The sequence below is a fragment of the Dufourea novaeangliae genome, unplaced genomic scaffold (genome assembly GCF_001272555.1).
Source record: "Dufourea novaeangliae isolate 0120121106 unplaced genomic scaffold, ASM127255v1 scaffold248, whole genome shotgun sequence".
NCBI lineage: Eukaryota > Metazoa > Arthropoda > Insecta > Hymenoptera > Halictidae > Dufourea > Dufourea novaeangliae.
In genome coordinates, this window is record NW_015374156.1 from 2,478,140 (window position 1) to 2,494,507 (window position 16,368).

At 36.5% G+C, this 16,368-nt stretch overlaps 1 protein-coding gene across 1 annotated transcript in view; it reads right to left on the reverse strand.

The window, feature by feature from the left end:
* LOC107191929 (tRNA dimethylallyltransferase, mitochondrial) overlaps window positions 1-16,368 on the reverse strand; it is a 143,439-nt gene that overhangs the window by 106,553 nt on the left and 20,518 nt on the right. Inside the window, exons 2-3 of the mRNA XM_015581078.1 lie at window positions 3,486-3,626; window positions 2,626-2,954 (exon numbers count right to left, since the gene is read on the reverse strand). Of these exons, the coding sequence (XP_015436564.1) occupies window positions 2,626-2,954; window positions 3,486-3,626 (470 nt within the window). The remainder of the gene's footprint in view (window positions 1-2,625; window positions 2,955-3,485; window positions 3,627-16,368) is intronic.

The window sequence follows — 16,368 nt, forward strand, 5'->3', positions numbered from 1 at the left end:
CACAGCTTTGTGAGAATTCCAGGTAGATGAGATACTCGAGAATCTCGGATCAGAAGCCTCCTTACAGGCATTTTCGACTAACAACATCGGTAACGAGCAAACTGAACTGCGAAAAATGATTGAAGAGTAAAGACAAACCCAAAATAGTTCAGAATAGAAAAATTTTATTCTGAAAATTAAACAGACGCGAGACCATTGCTTTCAAACTAGTCCCCATGAGACTACACAAGCATTCCAACGTCGGATCCAGTGATCATGACATTTCTGATGTTTTCTTTGTGATATCTGTTTTTAATATTCCCGTGAAGTTACTTTGAATTTGAAAAAAAAACGCTGAAAACACTTTGTGATATCTGTTTTTAATATTCCCGTGATATTACTTTGAATTTGAAAAAAAAACTGACTGAAAACGCGTTCCTTTGATGACTTTTTATACTCGAGGAAATAAAAGAAAAACAAAGTCACAACTAGTCATATCAGATGAATTCCAAGAGTGCTCCAACATTGTGATCGATTTTGAACGTAAAAACACTTACACTAGAATCGCTGCAGTTGCAATAGTAGGTACTGTCGCGATTTTTATTTTTCACGCGTGACACGGAACTCAAAACACGTCTGTCTTTACGCGAACCAACTTGTACAATGACTAAATCGATGGACAATATTTACCTTTCGCATGCAGGTAAAAGGGAGGGGGGGGGGTCAGGTCGCTACGCGGCGGAGGGACGTAACTGTTTTCATCGATGCCACGTTGATGGAAACAAAATTTTTCTCGAAACTTTATTGTCACACCTCTTTACACCGAATTGGGAATCGAAGCTGCGTCCTTTGTTTTTCAACGACAGCTTTGACTAATTAGAAATAAATTACTTGCAGTGTCAACGATTCTTCTTCTTCTAATTCATATAATTCAAACAAAGATGGCTGTAATACTCTACCGCTTGCAAGAATAAAAAATGTTACTTCAGTAATTACTTTAATAATTCAAATAAACCATGCTCTTTTGGTTATAAACTATCTACGAATATTAGAATTAGTACCTATTTTAATTATCTGTCCTTTTTTTGGCGGTGTTTAATCCCTTGCCTTGTAACATCGAGTCAAACACGTGGTGATGACTGCAATCTGGATTTAACGAACATGAATATCATTAATTTTCTTCAAGTCGAGGTGAAATACTGTTTTGTCGGTATTAACATTTAGATTAAATGTACACTTACAATAAGAATAATATTCCTTTTGTATCTGGGAAATTAATAACAGTAAAGTAATTCTGAAGAGTGCAGTCGTCAAACAAATCGTAAGGTAAGTGGTTAAATCAATGGTACATCGCAGACTAAAAGAATAAGAAAGGGATCATTACTGAATTGGAAATGCAATCAAATTACAAAATTTTCGACTGAGTTGAACGAAATTTTTAGAGGTTTTCGAAGAAACAATATAATTTGATTAATCATCTATAAAGCTACTGCTACTCCGTCCACCCACTTCGAATGATTACTACTAAATTAACTGAATTGTATTTCGTACTCGGCAAGCACAAGAAGATAATCCCCGTGCAAAAAATTAATTCCTTGATAAGCAGTAATTATAATCACAAGGACAAATATTGAACCGTTCGAATGTTTAAACAGATTAACTCAGTGTACAGATGTCTTTTCCTCGTTTCATTGAAGTGCAGTGAAGTAAAAAAGAATGGAGATTTGAAGTTACGTTCGTTTGATCAAATGTGAGGAAAAAATTTTCCGCACACTTACTACGGTAATTATCGAGACTAAGCCAACACGAACATTTTATTGAAAGAGGTTGCTATAAAAATAAAGATACATATGATACCGAGTGGTTCACGGCGATCATGTGTAAAATATTCCTTCCGGGAGCACATAATTTAAAATTGACAAAATTTTCCGTGGGGTTCAGTATCAGCTTGTTACTAGGCACTGCAGAGACTCGACAAAAAAATCGACAATTTGTTTAAATATGAACGTATCTCGTATCTTTCTGGATGTAAATTACAGAAATTTTTCCAACATAAGTAAATACGTAGAATTCGATCGAACAGAAGAAAGTATATATTGTATGTAAACACTATGTGTTTTTACAACAGCAGAAGACATCTGTTGCTGGCAGACATCGTGTTCGGATAACAGAATGTTCCAATATTAGGATAATGGGTGTCCGAATGTGGGAGGTTCCACTGTACTATATATATGTTTATTTAAATTATTATACGTCTGTGGACACTACTACAGATTCCTTTCGATTATCGTCTGACTTGTTCTACACGATTATTGTCCAAGCGTTATTGAGGGGCGTGGAACCTATCAAGCTTTTATTCCCAAGGTTCGGTCTTCGAGCAAAAAAGGAATTTACGGGACAATAATCGAGATTCGGTTTATAATAATCGAGAATTACAAGTTCGGGACAATAATCGAGAGGAGTCTGTAACTTGCAACTGTTTCTGAACTCAGCCAGACATGTTATAATCTGTCATTTATTTTTCTATATAACTTAGTGAATGAAGGTACTGAAATGACCGTGGCTACCCGCCTTTCCCCTACAAATGCATAAAATCCATAGTGAACGTGTCACAACAAATTTCGTTCATGCAATTAAGTTACTCACCGTATGATCTTCCGTCTGTTGTTAGGATGAATCCTCTTGGCCATTTCAGGATCGGCTTTCTTCAGTTTCGTGAAAAGCTCCTCGTTACTTTCCGTGGTATCCCGGTCTATTTCGAATTTCATTTTCTTCGGCGAGATACTATCGTTCTTGTTTTCCCTCGAAGACTCTGATATTTTGTTGCCACCATCGGGTGAATCTCTCGTGGGTGAATTGTTCGGTGTAGATTTGTCATCATGGTCCATAAGAATGTTCCATAAAAGAGCTTCGATGTAATAATTGGTCCCGCCGACAATGATCGGAAGCTTTTCCCTTGTCAGGAGATCGTCTATCTAAATCGGTTAAAGAAGACGAGGCATTCGAGGGAGGGGATCAAAGATCATTACTAAAGACGATGACTAATTGTTAGTTTCATAGTCTTATGGGGGAGAGGGGACCGAGAGAGAGAGAGAGAGATTTTGCTTCGTTCGAAGAAATCATTTCTACGAAGCCTTCCGAAGAGGAAATCGATCAAGAACATGCGACCTCGTGTCGATCACAGCGGTTCGCAAGCAAGACAAATCGAAACAACCATGCGAAACGCTGCCTACGATTCAAATATGACTATTTCGAAAACATGTTAATGTAAAAATTATGCAAGACAATGTTACCTATTTTACTTGCAGGCGATTCATTGTTATTCGACTTGGAAACTAACTCCGTCAGCATAAAACTTAATTTAATATTTTTCACTTCGGTTTCTAAGTTATTTCAACGTTTCCCCCGAAAACTATATGAAATGAAACGTCGGCGAATTCGTTCGATTGGCCGTTTTGTTAATTTTGGTAAAAAAAAATGTTTCTAGTACTAAGGGGAAATATTACAATGGGTAAGGTCATGTCTCGGAATTGCATCACGGTGAAATTGAGAGACAAGGGGTCTACGATGTCCAGCATGTGATGCGGCGCCATTTGTCTTTCTTCCTTCGTCACTTTCGCGGTAATGATGTCCAGGCTTTTGTACACCTGCAAATTAACAGAACATGCAATAAATATTCAATGTGTATGCAGACGTTATAATTGCGTTGATGTACCATTCAACAGTTAACCACGCATGTTAAATATATAAAATTCACTTGATTCCCGCTTTTTTGTTCACTCAAATAAAATTATATTTTTATCTTAATATTACAGCAATATGTTTCTTTGTTAGAGTGTATATTGCAAAGGTAACTTAAAATAGCCACAATTTGAACGATCTATCACACGGCTATAATAAAAAATATATATTGCTTATGTGTTAGTAATTAAATAAATTAATGCATAAATGCTTTTATTTCCAATCGTTTAATTACATAGTATAAAACCCACACTTTCTTCAATTCACTTCTCCTTTTTCTTCTCCACGAAAGCATATTATTTCTTTTGGTTTGAAATTTTCTGAACTATTGTTATGCAATGACCGGCAATACATTAAAAACAGAAGAATAAAATGTATTAACTATGAAATTACTATATGGTTTGAACGTGACATCTGTCACCCGATCAGTCTACAAGACATCAGTCGTCAGCGACTCGATGACCGACTAATGTAAATCATTGTAATTCTCCGAAGGCATTAATTCCTCATACTTTCGTTAAATTGTATTAACCGTCACATTTCGGAACGTCAAAATGATTGATCCGAGCTGTAAGGTCGTTTTCGTTTGCTGTGGACTGAAGTCGAAGATGTAGAAAGTCGAATCAGGAAACGTCAAACCTTGTATCGTGCTAGTTATCAACGTTCACCGTGCCCGTTTTCTGTCAAGTCGTTTCATTCTAACCCCTTGATAAGTGTCACTGCCAGTCGAGGAAGTAAACGAAAGGAAATCGCAGGAAGTGGTTAACGTGCTGATTTTTCTTATCGTTCGGACGAGAAGACATTTTCGGAACACTTATCGAGAATAATCTGTCTGTCGAAAACCAATTACGTATGTAAATACTCTATTCACATTAATTATAGATAGATAATTCACTCTTAAAAAGAAATAATAATCGCGGCATTCGATAACGCAGTATTTCACAAAAAAAAAAAATACAACATCAGGAAACACAAGAATATATATACTGCTGTGTAAAATACTGAATAATTGTCGATGGGTTAATTAATGCACCACGATTCTCATTTCTTCACAATTACGGAATACAAAGCAGGAAAATGCAAAACAGCAACGGAAGAAATTAACTGAAATTTGAATTGAATAATAAATTCATAATTGAGCTCTGTTAAAAAAGAAACACGTGAAATAGGTATATTATACAATATTGAATTATATTAAAAAAAGAAAAAGAATAGAAAGATAAATTCGAAAGAATTTTTAATTCGATAAAAACGATAAGTACATTAGACTTTTAAACTACATTAAACAAACTTCTATAGATGTTAATCTACGATATCAGTACCCGGTATCCGCAAACTTCCTCCAGCCACGTTCATCGCTTTCTCGTTAACGATGTTTGCCAGACACGTTAATTAATCCCGAGAAACGAGCGAAATAATATATTCACGAAATAGAAACGACTGCCAATAAACATGTTAAAAATATCATTCGGAAAGATATTTCGCAGTTGTTACACAAATGAAATTTAGTCATTATCGCTTATTAATTAGAAGGAAAAAAACGGATATCCTGCGTCTCAGATACCGTGGTTTACCCTCGTGAAATAAGGTGGTTCGCCAAGGTGGAATAATTAAAATACACGAAAATCATCGAACTGGTTTTAGTACAATCTCGCTGCGGAACTAGATCGCCTTGACCTCCTCACCAACACTTTCGGAGTTTTCCCGCGTTCCTCGAGCAGTGTCGAGAAATCAGCTCGGAATGAAAATTCCCCGCATTCCATGTCAGCCCCGCTCATTTATACAAACGGAATAGAGACGTAAATTAACCGAAGCGCGAGAAAGGGCACCTGTAAATGGATAGAAGAAACAGAAGAGGAGAGAGAACAATCAAACAAACAAGAAGATACATATACAGGGTATAAAAAAAATGTTGGAGGACCCGGAAATGGGAGACTCGTGAGGTAATTTAAAACAAGTTTTTCCTTAGCAAAAATGTTATCCGATGCTTTATTAACGAGATATTAACGAAAAACCCCGACCAATCAGAACGCGGGTCTGTCGACCGAGTTCCCGCGGTAATCGCGGCTGCGATTGGTAGCCAATCCTGTATACCGTTCCTTTCCACCTTTGTGTTAGCCAGTGGCATTAAATCAAGGACTTACATACGGCGCGTGTGGTCCTGAATATATTCTGAGCTCACGATGTCGTTTCGAGCGACGATATGGCAACTCCTCGAAATCGCTTAATTCTATAACCTAGTTTTGGAGGGGAAAAAAAAGAGACGACAGTTTCTAGAGTTCTTTGCTGACAAAGGTCTTTGACCGCGTATCTCGTCGAGGTTCTCTGCGGTTATTCGTGTAAAATTCTACCGACATTTTATTCTATTTCTGTCACGAACTCACGTACCTTTATTTGACAATTGTAGAGGATGAAGAATTTAACGCTAGAACTACCAAACCAGTCAAAATGACTGGTTAGTGCAGTCTCATAGCGAGTACCAAAACGTTACAACAGTGCATTTTCTTGGATTCTTCACAGGCGTTAGTGCAGTATAAGAATGAAGAAATTAGTCGATTTATAAATTTGAATATCTTCAAAAAGGTGATCATGTTTGTAGAACCGACAAAAATATACGTTTATCGTAGCTTTAGTGTGTTAACCCTTTAACGCCCAGGGTTGCGCCAGTGCAGCACTCACTTTAAAAGTGCATTACATTTTGTTACCGGTTAATATCTAACTTTTGTCAACAAGGATCCGTAGTTTTATCGATATAAAGTAGATCTCCAAATTTTCAGTTAAAAAATTCAGGTTTTCCCTCGAGAGATAAAGAATCAAAAGAAAAAAAAAAAGGGTCTATTCAATATCGATATTTTCGATTTCAAAATAACAAGATACAACACATATATCAGTCTCGTAATCATAAAATAACGATTTTAAAAGTCTGAATGTTAAAGAATTAAGTACGAAAACGAATGCAAGCAAATTATATTAATTCAAATGAAATATAGTTACAATCGAATTGTTTGATCTTACAATTAATTGACAAGGTATAAATATTTATAATGATACGTGTTCTAAAACGGTTAGCTTTTTAATGATGTATAAATATCAGAAAAGAGGCAATTCTGAACGTTTCCGCGAGGAATGTTCTGGTAATGGATGATCCGAATACCTGTACATTGCAAAAATTCTGTACTTTATATTACTGATATGTATTCCGTTAAGTTACGCTATCACTGAACGAACAAACAGGTTTCAACGTATACGGCTCGGGCTGGGGTAACTTGAATGACCACGTCTTCAACCTTCATTAACCTTTTTTATCAACGTCTCACTGGACAAGTCGCTGTAAAATCTCTTAAAGCACGAACAGGAAAGGAAGTACCGTCCAAAGATCACCGACACGAAAAATAATTTGAAGAGTGAGATTCGCATAAAATCAGACAAACTTACAAATTTCGATAAATATCCGAATCAACAATTACATCACCGTAAATATTTACACTGTATGAAACTTTAGTTTTTTAAAGAAATTAAATATATCTTTCGGGAACATGTAGAGTCACTAAGTTCAAAAAAAGGGGACATAAAAAATTAAGGAAATCAATGCTTAGTATATTATTATTACGATTTGCGTTAATAAACCTAATACCAATACCATAAAATTCATTTACGTTTATAAAATACGAATCTTGTGTTCAGAACATTTCCTTTGGGAAATACTTACGAACACCAATATTTTTTAAAGGAAACATAAGACAGACACCTAGCATTTTCATTTTTCAAGTATGCGCAACTGGCGATACAGAATAAGGGAAATGGTGGTAATCTTAGAAGTGAGAAATATTTTACTGAAGAGTGTGGCGAAGTGATTCAATAACGTAATGAAGCAAGTTTTTTGGGGTTACACTCGAGGATATTGTAAACATTTTCTTATTTAAAAAAAGAACAGATTGATGAGTACACAAGCGAATCTTCCCGCCAAAAGTTTATTTACACTTAAATGCTGCCACGGTCGAAAACGTAATGATAAAACAAACGGAAAAAGAAAGTGAAGGAGGGGCAAGTAGCACGTGGACCACGTATCGGCGGAGTTCAAGGAGAGAAATCAAGCAGCTACAGTAATCTTTTATTAACGAAATTAGCAGCTGTATTACCAGTCATTTCGAATCGATATTACTGTGTCGTAACGGGTCGCACGTTTCTTTTTTTTCTTCTTTTTTTTTTTACAATATGTTTACTCAACACATATACTTATCGCTTAATTATACCAATAAAACGCACATTATACTTCGTAATAATTGTTATTATCAATTTACAGATTTATTAAAGACTTATTTTCAATACTATACGATTACACCAAACTACTTATACCGCCTAATAATTTCTTCAGATTCCAAATACATTTCTTTAGCTATAAGATTCCCTTTTAAAATCTTTATTGAGGAAGTTAAAAAAATCTTACACTTAAAATGTTATTTTTATATAAATTAAAACACTGGTTTAAACTGTTATTGAAATTGTATTTTTCTTAAATGGCTGACACGATATCTCAAGTTCTAATTGACTGACTGACTTCACATTTGGTGTACACCTTCGATAGATCATTCGTTACGTCATGAATCAGTATTACCAAACAAATTTTTTTTCCTAATTCCTTTAACTATCGAAACACGAAAAAATCGAGAAAATTGATATTTCAAATTTCGAAGGACATTTTTTAAATGTTCGATATTTCTTGATAGTTCAATCATAACTGCACTCGTACTAATGAAGAATCATTGTGATTCTTTCGTTTCAAACAAGCAGAATGGTCGGAATCGTGTCAGCCAGTGGACCACTGTTTTTAAGGGACCGTAATTACATGATTTCCAATCTTGGTTATTTACACTTAAAAAAAAACGACGAGTATTCAAAAAGCATAAAACAAATATGTGTGCATAAAGCTGATACCAAATAGTCTTATGATTTCTTTGTAACAAAAATCCTTCCAAAAAAACCTAAAAAAAAATGATACTATAGAATACTCCTATAACATACGTAACCAAGGAAGAATGTATACTCGCTGCTAAATACTTTATCCATTGTAGGCATCTCCTGTTATCATCTGCTTTATGTATATCATCTGTCTCTATCCTCCGCATTAGTACCACCTTATATCCTTCTATAAAAGTGAATCAGAATTAACCAAATCCATCACACCAATCGAAGACACCACACGAAAAGAAATGTACAAGATGTGCAGAACCCTTTTTTTTCTCTTTGATAATTCCATGAACTATCACGCAAATAATAAAAGTAAACTGAGGATCGACGTTCTAACGTTAATCAACACGGCCATAGAGAACGTTAGAATTTTTTGGGTACACAAAACCGGCGGGCCCTAATACCGCGTAAATTTAACCGGTAACAGTCCGAATCCGGGACATCCCGGCTTTCAGACGGTTAAAACCAACGGCGATTATTATGTAACGGGCCGGATGAAAAAGTGCCAAAGATACATGATTAATGGTATAACGACCCCGATGTTGAAATCCTTCGCGTCTCAGCCGGCGATCCAACCGAGACGTCATTCGTCTTTCACTCGTTCATCATTCCGCGAGCAATTCGTCAACGAAGGAATTCCGCGAGATAGCCAGCGCGGCGTGGAACAGCGTTGCCAGGAAAACTTCCCTACTCATAGGGACAAAGTGACATCACATGGAGCTATTATACAGGGTGAACCACAAATCGTGATCAGTAGAGACTACTCTGTTATTAGCAGTCCGATCGAAAATGTTTTTATCAGGTATAGCATGGCTGCAAGAGCTTTAACGTGATTATAGCAAATGTTTTGTCGACTTTTTTTTCATGATTTTTCAAAGTCACCTACAATTTTTTGCAAATACACCTATAATTTTTTTACCCATATCTGTTAGAGGATTTCAAGACGAATTCGGTAAGTATCATAACATGTTAGGAATATATTCGTAAAAAATATATCGAATGTATAAATAACATATGTATTCGAACCATATATTAGGCACTAGGTATGTTTATGGTGGAGACAGCAGTTGAGATTGGGGGCTAAAATCTAAATAGTCTCGGTAGTGGGGAACCGAAATAAAAATCTCCGAACAAACGGATTTTGCCGTGCTAAATGGTACGACAAGGGGTTAACGATACAAAATTATTACTATAATTTTCCGGAGAATATAATGCAGTGCAAAACTTTGTTGTTTCACCTGTAAAATTTGAAAAAGTGGAGATGATCCCTTTTCGAAATGACCAATTTAAATATACCCCCTTACTACTCCCTATACGTCACTTTGTCCCTACGCAGCCATTTTTTCCCTACTCCTAGCCACGCTAGAGGTGTGGAGTTTCGAGTCTTCTGTCCACAAATCCAGAGTCTGGGTTTCTAGACTTGTCCAAGTGGAGCTGGCAACGTATAGAGACGAGTAGCCGGCGAAACGAGAGGAACGATGAGTGGTCTCTAACAGCTTCTTAGACTCAAGGTCGCTAACGCCAGAGTAAAAGCCACGGAAAGACGATGGAATAAATGGGAGAGCCTGAGCATACACGCATAGAAACATAGAAATCCCATGCTTGTGTTCCCCTTAACACAGACCCGTGTGCTACAAGAAATAAGCTCGTGCGTTAGAGCATCATCCTGCGTCATGATTTATTGACATCGCTTTAAGAGGTGTATATCGTGAGTCTCGTAGACCTCCCACCGATATAAACCGTAATTATCGGTGTTACCGGGGAGTCGCGAATTAATTACGGTCGGTGCACCACCGATTTCAATTTTATCGCGTGGCACGCGGGTTAAACCGATCTTTTGTAAAATCCACGATCGTGCCTCTAAACGTAATTCAGTCACGCCTGTGATTAATTGATCGATCGTAAGCAAAACAAGCGTAAAATGTGGATACTTGTCGCGCTCCATTTCGTCTAATGATATTTATTGAGAATACGTAATCACGATGAACTACCGTAAAAGTGTATCGTAGTGTATCGTAGAAAAGACGAATAACCAGTCGCGAAGTTGAATAACATTTTGCAGTCGCTGCAATCCACCCGTTTATATAAAGAAACGAAATATATGTTCCGAATGTCTGTAAAACAGTGGGGATTATTTATTCATGAGCGGTACATCCGGATCGCGGACATTATATTCACTAATTTGCATTATCTCCCGAAGACATACGCGTCAATGAAACCGTTTAATGTAAATAGCTGATTTGAACGTAAAAGCCATTAACTTACCGTTCTCACTATTAGCATCATGAATGGAAGTCGTTTTACAATATTTATTTTTGTTTTTAATACATAACCGCGTTTAACTTTTCGAATGTAATTTTATCACTTTTACATCCTGTCAGCGTGTGCTAAATCAGTCGGATTTCTTCGATACGAACAATTTTATTGCTACATTGAAATTCGTTCAAAGTGGTAGAATCATTTTAGAAATGTTAAGCGTGATATAAAATTCTTTTAATGCTTTTATCAGAAACGCCATTACAGTTGCATATTTTTCAACACGCAATTTTAAATACCTATTTTTCAGTATGAACTTACAATGTTAAATAACTAATAATTATGAATTTTTACAAATTTTCCTGAATGTATGGCACGTACGAAAATTCTATTGGCACGTGAACAATTTACCGATGATATCGTTTTATACGCTTATAAATTATTCCGTTATTTTTAATTGTTATAATATGTACAAATAAAATTTGGTTGGTATAAAGGATTTGGCATCCAATCTACCTACAACAGCATAATCTCATTCATACATAATTGACAAGTTACGAGTTCATCTTTATGAAATTCTATGTTAATTCTCACAATTGTTTCAATAAAATTCTGCGATAATTAATTTTTTATTAACTGTTCCCCCTAATAAAAATTACCCGGCACGTCAGCAACTCAATAAATATCATTTATAAATTTTTGGCACGAGCACCTAAAAAGGTTCGCCACCACTGTACAAGACAAATTTTAATCTTCCCAAAACTTCAATAAAAATGCAATATTTCCAAATTGTCTAATATTTAATTATGTACTTGCAGAAAAATCCGCACGAAAAACAAATACAATCACCAAAACGAAACGGTACACAGAACGAAAAGAAAGTAACATTACCAACTTTCGATTCCAGGAATCGAACCAATGTGAATAAAACAGGATACTCGTTGATAATATAAAACGCAATTTCCTTTCATCTTTATTCGATCGCCGGGCGTTGATGAATTAAAAAAGTGCAATTCGCATTGTATTGTTATGAAAGAAAGAGGAATCCTTTATAAGGGTTGCGTGCCACTTGCCAAAGTTCGGTCGTGAAGGGTCAATAAATCAGCAATGGGAAAGGGTCCCCACGTAGAATACGTAATCAGTAGAAAACGCTGGGGCCGCATAGCAGAACGTGTACAGACTTCAATCGCGGATGGCCAGCATTAGAATTATTTCGGCACGACCAACGAGACGGGCGCCCAAAATCGCTCGATCGCGGGGGCCCGATGAATTATTTAGGACATCCGAAGGATGTGCTCGGGTCACGGTAGGATGTTGCGATATCATTCGCGGCTTCCTAGACGGGAACTGGGTCAAACGCACCGTTACCCTTGAGATTTTAATATTCATCAAACACTGGCCGGACAGACATCAAAGGAACGCACACCGATCGCTCGGATATCGTTTCGTTAGATAGGAACGAAATTCCGAAAGTTCGTTTCCAATTGGAAGGAATTTTTATGAGAGACCTTTTTTCCGCCCGGTTCCCCGGTCACCAGAGATTCTCTTGGCGGAGGGTTGGATATTATTCGAAGATGTCGGTGGAACCACGCTGAGCCACGAGCATGGAAAATGCTTGAAAACACTCGTATATTCGAATGTCTCCTTGAAAATACGTTTTACGATTCGTATAATATACGGGATGCGTTAATTGCGTGCGGTTACGGAGAACCGATGAAAATGAAGATTAGACGAACTGATCGGAGGACACGATATTCAGATATAATCGAACGATCACGTCTCGATACAAGAATGAGTAATTTATTATCTATATAGTATTAATGATAATTTAATCGTTTTATCTGGTATTTATTTCATTGTCTCAATATTTATCTAAACGTACCAACCTTAAGTACAGAGTTATTGTTTGTTTTGTATCATTTTAACATTGTTTCGAATCAAAGAATGCTTCAGAGGGAATCGAAATATTCATTTTTACAGTACGTTCACTCTTTACTAGACACTTTTGCAACTTCGTCATATATTTTTCTCATAGACACACTCCATACTATGAAATTCACCTAAATGTACATATGTAAGTGTTTCTCGGATAATCTAATTACTGTTCGAATCGTTCGTATAGGACATTTAATTTTCAGCAAAGTATTTTCTTTTTTAAATAATTACTTTAACCCTCGAATGGTAAAATAGGTTTTAAGGTCGTACCTGATAAGGTTGGGTCGAAACCGACCCGAGCTCTTTTCTGCTATTTTCAGAACGGGTAAAAAAAGTTGTTATCTTAAATTTGAATTTTTGTTTATTTATATAAGAAGGAATAATAATTGAGGTATATAACATATAACAATATAAGTATTGAACATTTACTAAATAACAAAAAATATTTTAAACGTAGAATAATAAAAAAAAATATTAAAATATAGCCTGGGGACAGCAGAAAGAAACTATAACTTGGGTCGGATACAACCCAGACATTATCATTAAATGATTAACGTAACTTTTAATTGAACTAAACATTAAACTGAAATTCGTCATCAGTTAACAAAACTAGCCCATAAATTCCAGTCACCGTTTTGAAGGAACTATTGTAGCGTAAAAAAATATAACGAATTTTCTGTACATTTTGTTTTGAACAAATGATAAATGTTCCACGTGTGCACAGAGAAAGTTTTAAGCGACGTTCAAGAACGGTCAAACAAGCCAAGTGCACTTAAGGGACCTTCCAAGTCCTCCCAAAGTGCCGTAAAAACTTCTGAAGATGCGGTCCCTTTTTGTCGGCACATTTTTTCAAAGTAGTCATCGCCAACAAACTGATACTCAAGCTGCAGTCACTCACCCAGTCAAAACCGAATAAACACCGATAACAGTGAATCAGGAGAGTGAATATTCAAGCAGCGTCGTTTGTTAAATAAATTATTAGATACACAACTGAGAATCACAGAAGAACTTCGTAATAAATCATAAAATATTTCTTAAAATGTACAGCGACTATGTACGTCTCCGTTGATAAACATTCACACTGAATATCTTTCTTAAGATTGAACATCAGGAAAAATGTCAAAAAGAAAATTCGTACTACCGATCAGGGTAAATATGATGATACAAATATTTTTGACCTAAAGTTATTTAAAGGTCATTGTTGTTTTGTTGTAAATGACATCATTTATTTCTTACTTCATAGGATAATAGTTGATGTCAAGACAAGTTCAACGACATAGGATACTATGACCTTTAATAACCTTGGATTCAGAATTTTGAGTTCGATCAACGGACGCCTGCTTACTCAAGCTATCAGGTTTCATTCATAACAATAATACGTGCGTCGTTAACAGAATCGTGATCTTTGACTGTAGACAAACATGATTATCAAGAGACGTATGTACAACCTGTTTTGCCAATGAATTATGGAGATATGACATCAGTTTATTGATATACTCAAAGGAAGAAAAGATCAATCTAAGAATTTCATTCATAACGGAAGTCATCAATGTCTTCGACCGTACAGAGAATGATCTTCTGATCGCAGATCCACACTAACAGAGCAATTTAGATCTTCTGTTTCTTGTGATTCACCCTGTATATTTATACTGGACTGCTGAAAACTTAATTTAGTATACTATTCCTAATAAAAGATTACTGCACCGAAAAAAAAGAAAAAGCTGGTAACAGTTTTATCACACATTTCTTATCAATATAAGAAATATATTTTTTATACAATGATTACTATCGATTGAGTTAGAACATTATTCTCCATTCATACTTTAAACCGAAAGAAGTTTCATTCTGTTGAACTGAATAAAATAGATCGATCAATAATTCTGTCATCTAAATATTAAACAGTAACTGCAAATGTATTCGTATTCATTATCAGCAGACTATAAGCTGCGTACATTTATGACATATACAAAGGAGGATGTTAAAAAATGACCATTTTTGGTCGCAACCCGAATATGAAAAATCCATGTAGGACATTTAAGAGTGACTCTCAAGAAACAAGAAATGTCCTTATCACTTTCACGAAAAACGGTAGATTAATTATCAAAAATGAGTGCAAACATGTGAATAATTTTTTCACTAATTAATTTAAAGATAGTTCAATATCCAAAGAAGAGGACGATGAAACATAACGCACAGGTGACTTCGATCACTATCACATATTTGCACTTATGCTTGACAACTTAGGATAGGATAAGATAAGGACATTTTTTGTTCGTTGGGAGGCCATTTTTCAAGGTCCTGAATGAATGTTTCATTTCCAGTCAGGGTCAAAAATAGCCATTTTCTGACATCCTTCTTCGTAAGATATAATGAAACACGAAAATCGTAACAACATATTAGCAACATTTCTGTTTATTTGAAACTCAAGAAACATTTCATTTAGGGAAATAACATTTTCCGATTGCAATTTTTTTCTTATAAAATCATTGAAAACATTCCAAACCTTCAGAACAATCCACATACAGTCCTCTACCCACGTTTCATTTTAATTTCAATTCCTGCCATTTGCATTTGTTCTTATTCCCCATTGTTTCCTCGGCGCAGTTACGCTCTAGAAAGAAAATATGCTGCCGACTGGCGTTACACAACTTCAAGCGACCATATCAGGCGCAAGATTAATTACACGGGATTAATATCGAAAGCCCCGAGCCAAACCTGGATCCAACAGAACCGCGCGAAGTCTCTAAGGCCACATTACCTTCCCCCCCTTCTCCCTATACGTTCCAGGCTTTCCCGAAATCCTACACGAATTAATTAGTCGGTCCATCGAACGATTTCCCAACGCGACTTGTCCCAGTGTCACAAATCAAACTCCTAATCCTCTAAGCGGCGTGAAGCAACGCCCGCTGGCGGACCACTGTTCCGAAATGCCTATACGTATCGCGAAAGGTAGGTAGGTAAGAGCAACGCAGGCCAGATTAATCTACAGGTATGACAACGAGGAACATGTCCGATCTTGTAGGAAGCGGATCGAGACCCTTGAAGTATTCCGCCAGGGTCGTCATAGCTTTAGGGTATACCTGCACGAAAACTGGTCCAGGGAGGAAGAACGGCCGCATACAAACGATCTCGTCTCTCCACTCTCTCCTCGAGGCGGTCCCCCCATCCTACATCTCCCCTGTACAATCACCTTCCATCCTGGTCCGCCATTAATCCTCCCTCTTCCTTTCACCGATCACCTGTCCCCTTCCACACCCCCATCCCCCTCTCGCCGAATCGAACGGAATCATATCCCTGTGTATCGGGCATTAGAGTTTCTCACGTCATCCTCTTATCAAGTTTTTTTTTGTTTTTGAAAAAAAACCGGTCCTCCCTATAGCCCCACTGTGACACCAAACGTACGGTACCCACCCCATCCGTGGTGTTCTTTCGTCGTATTGCTCTACCACAGAACTTGATTAATCGGCGGCGAAAAAAAGAACGGGTCAG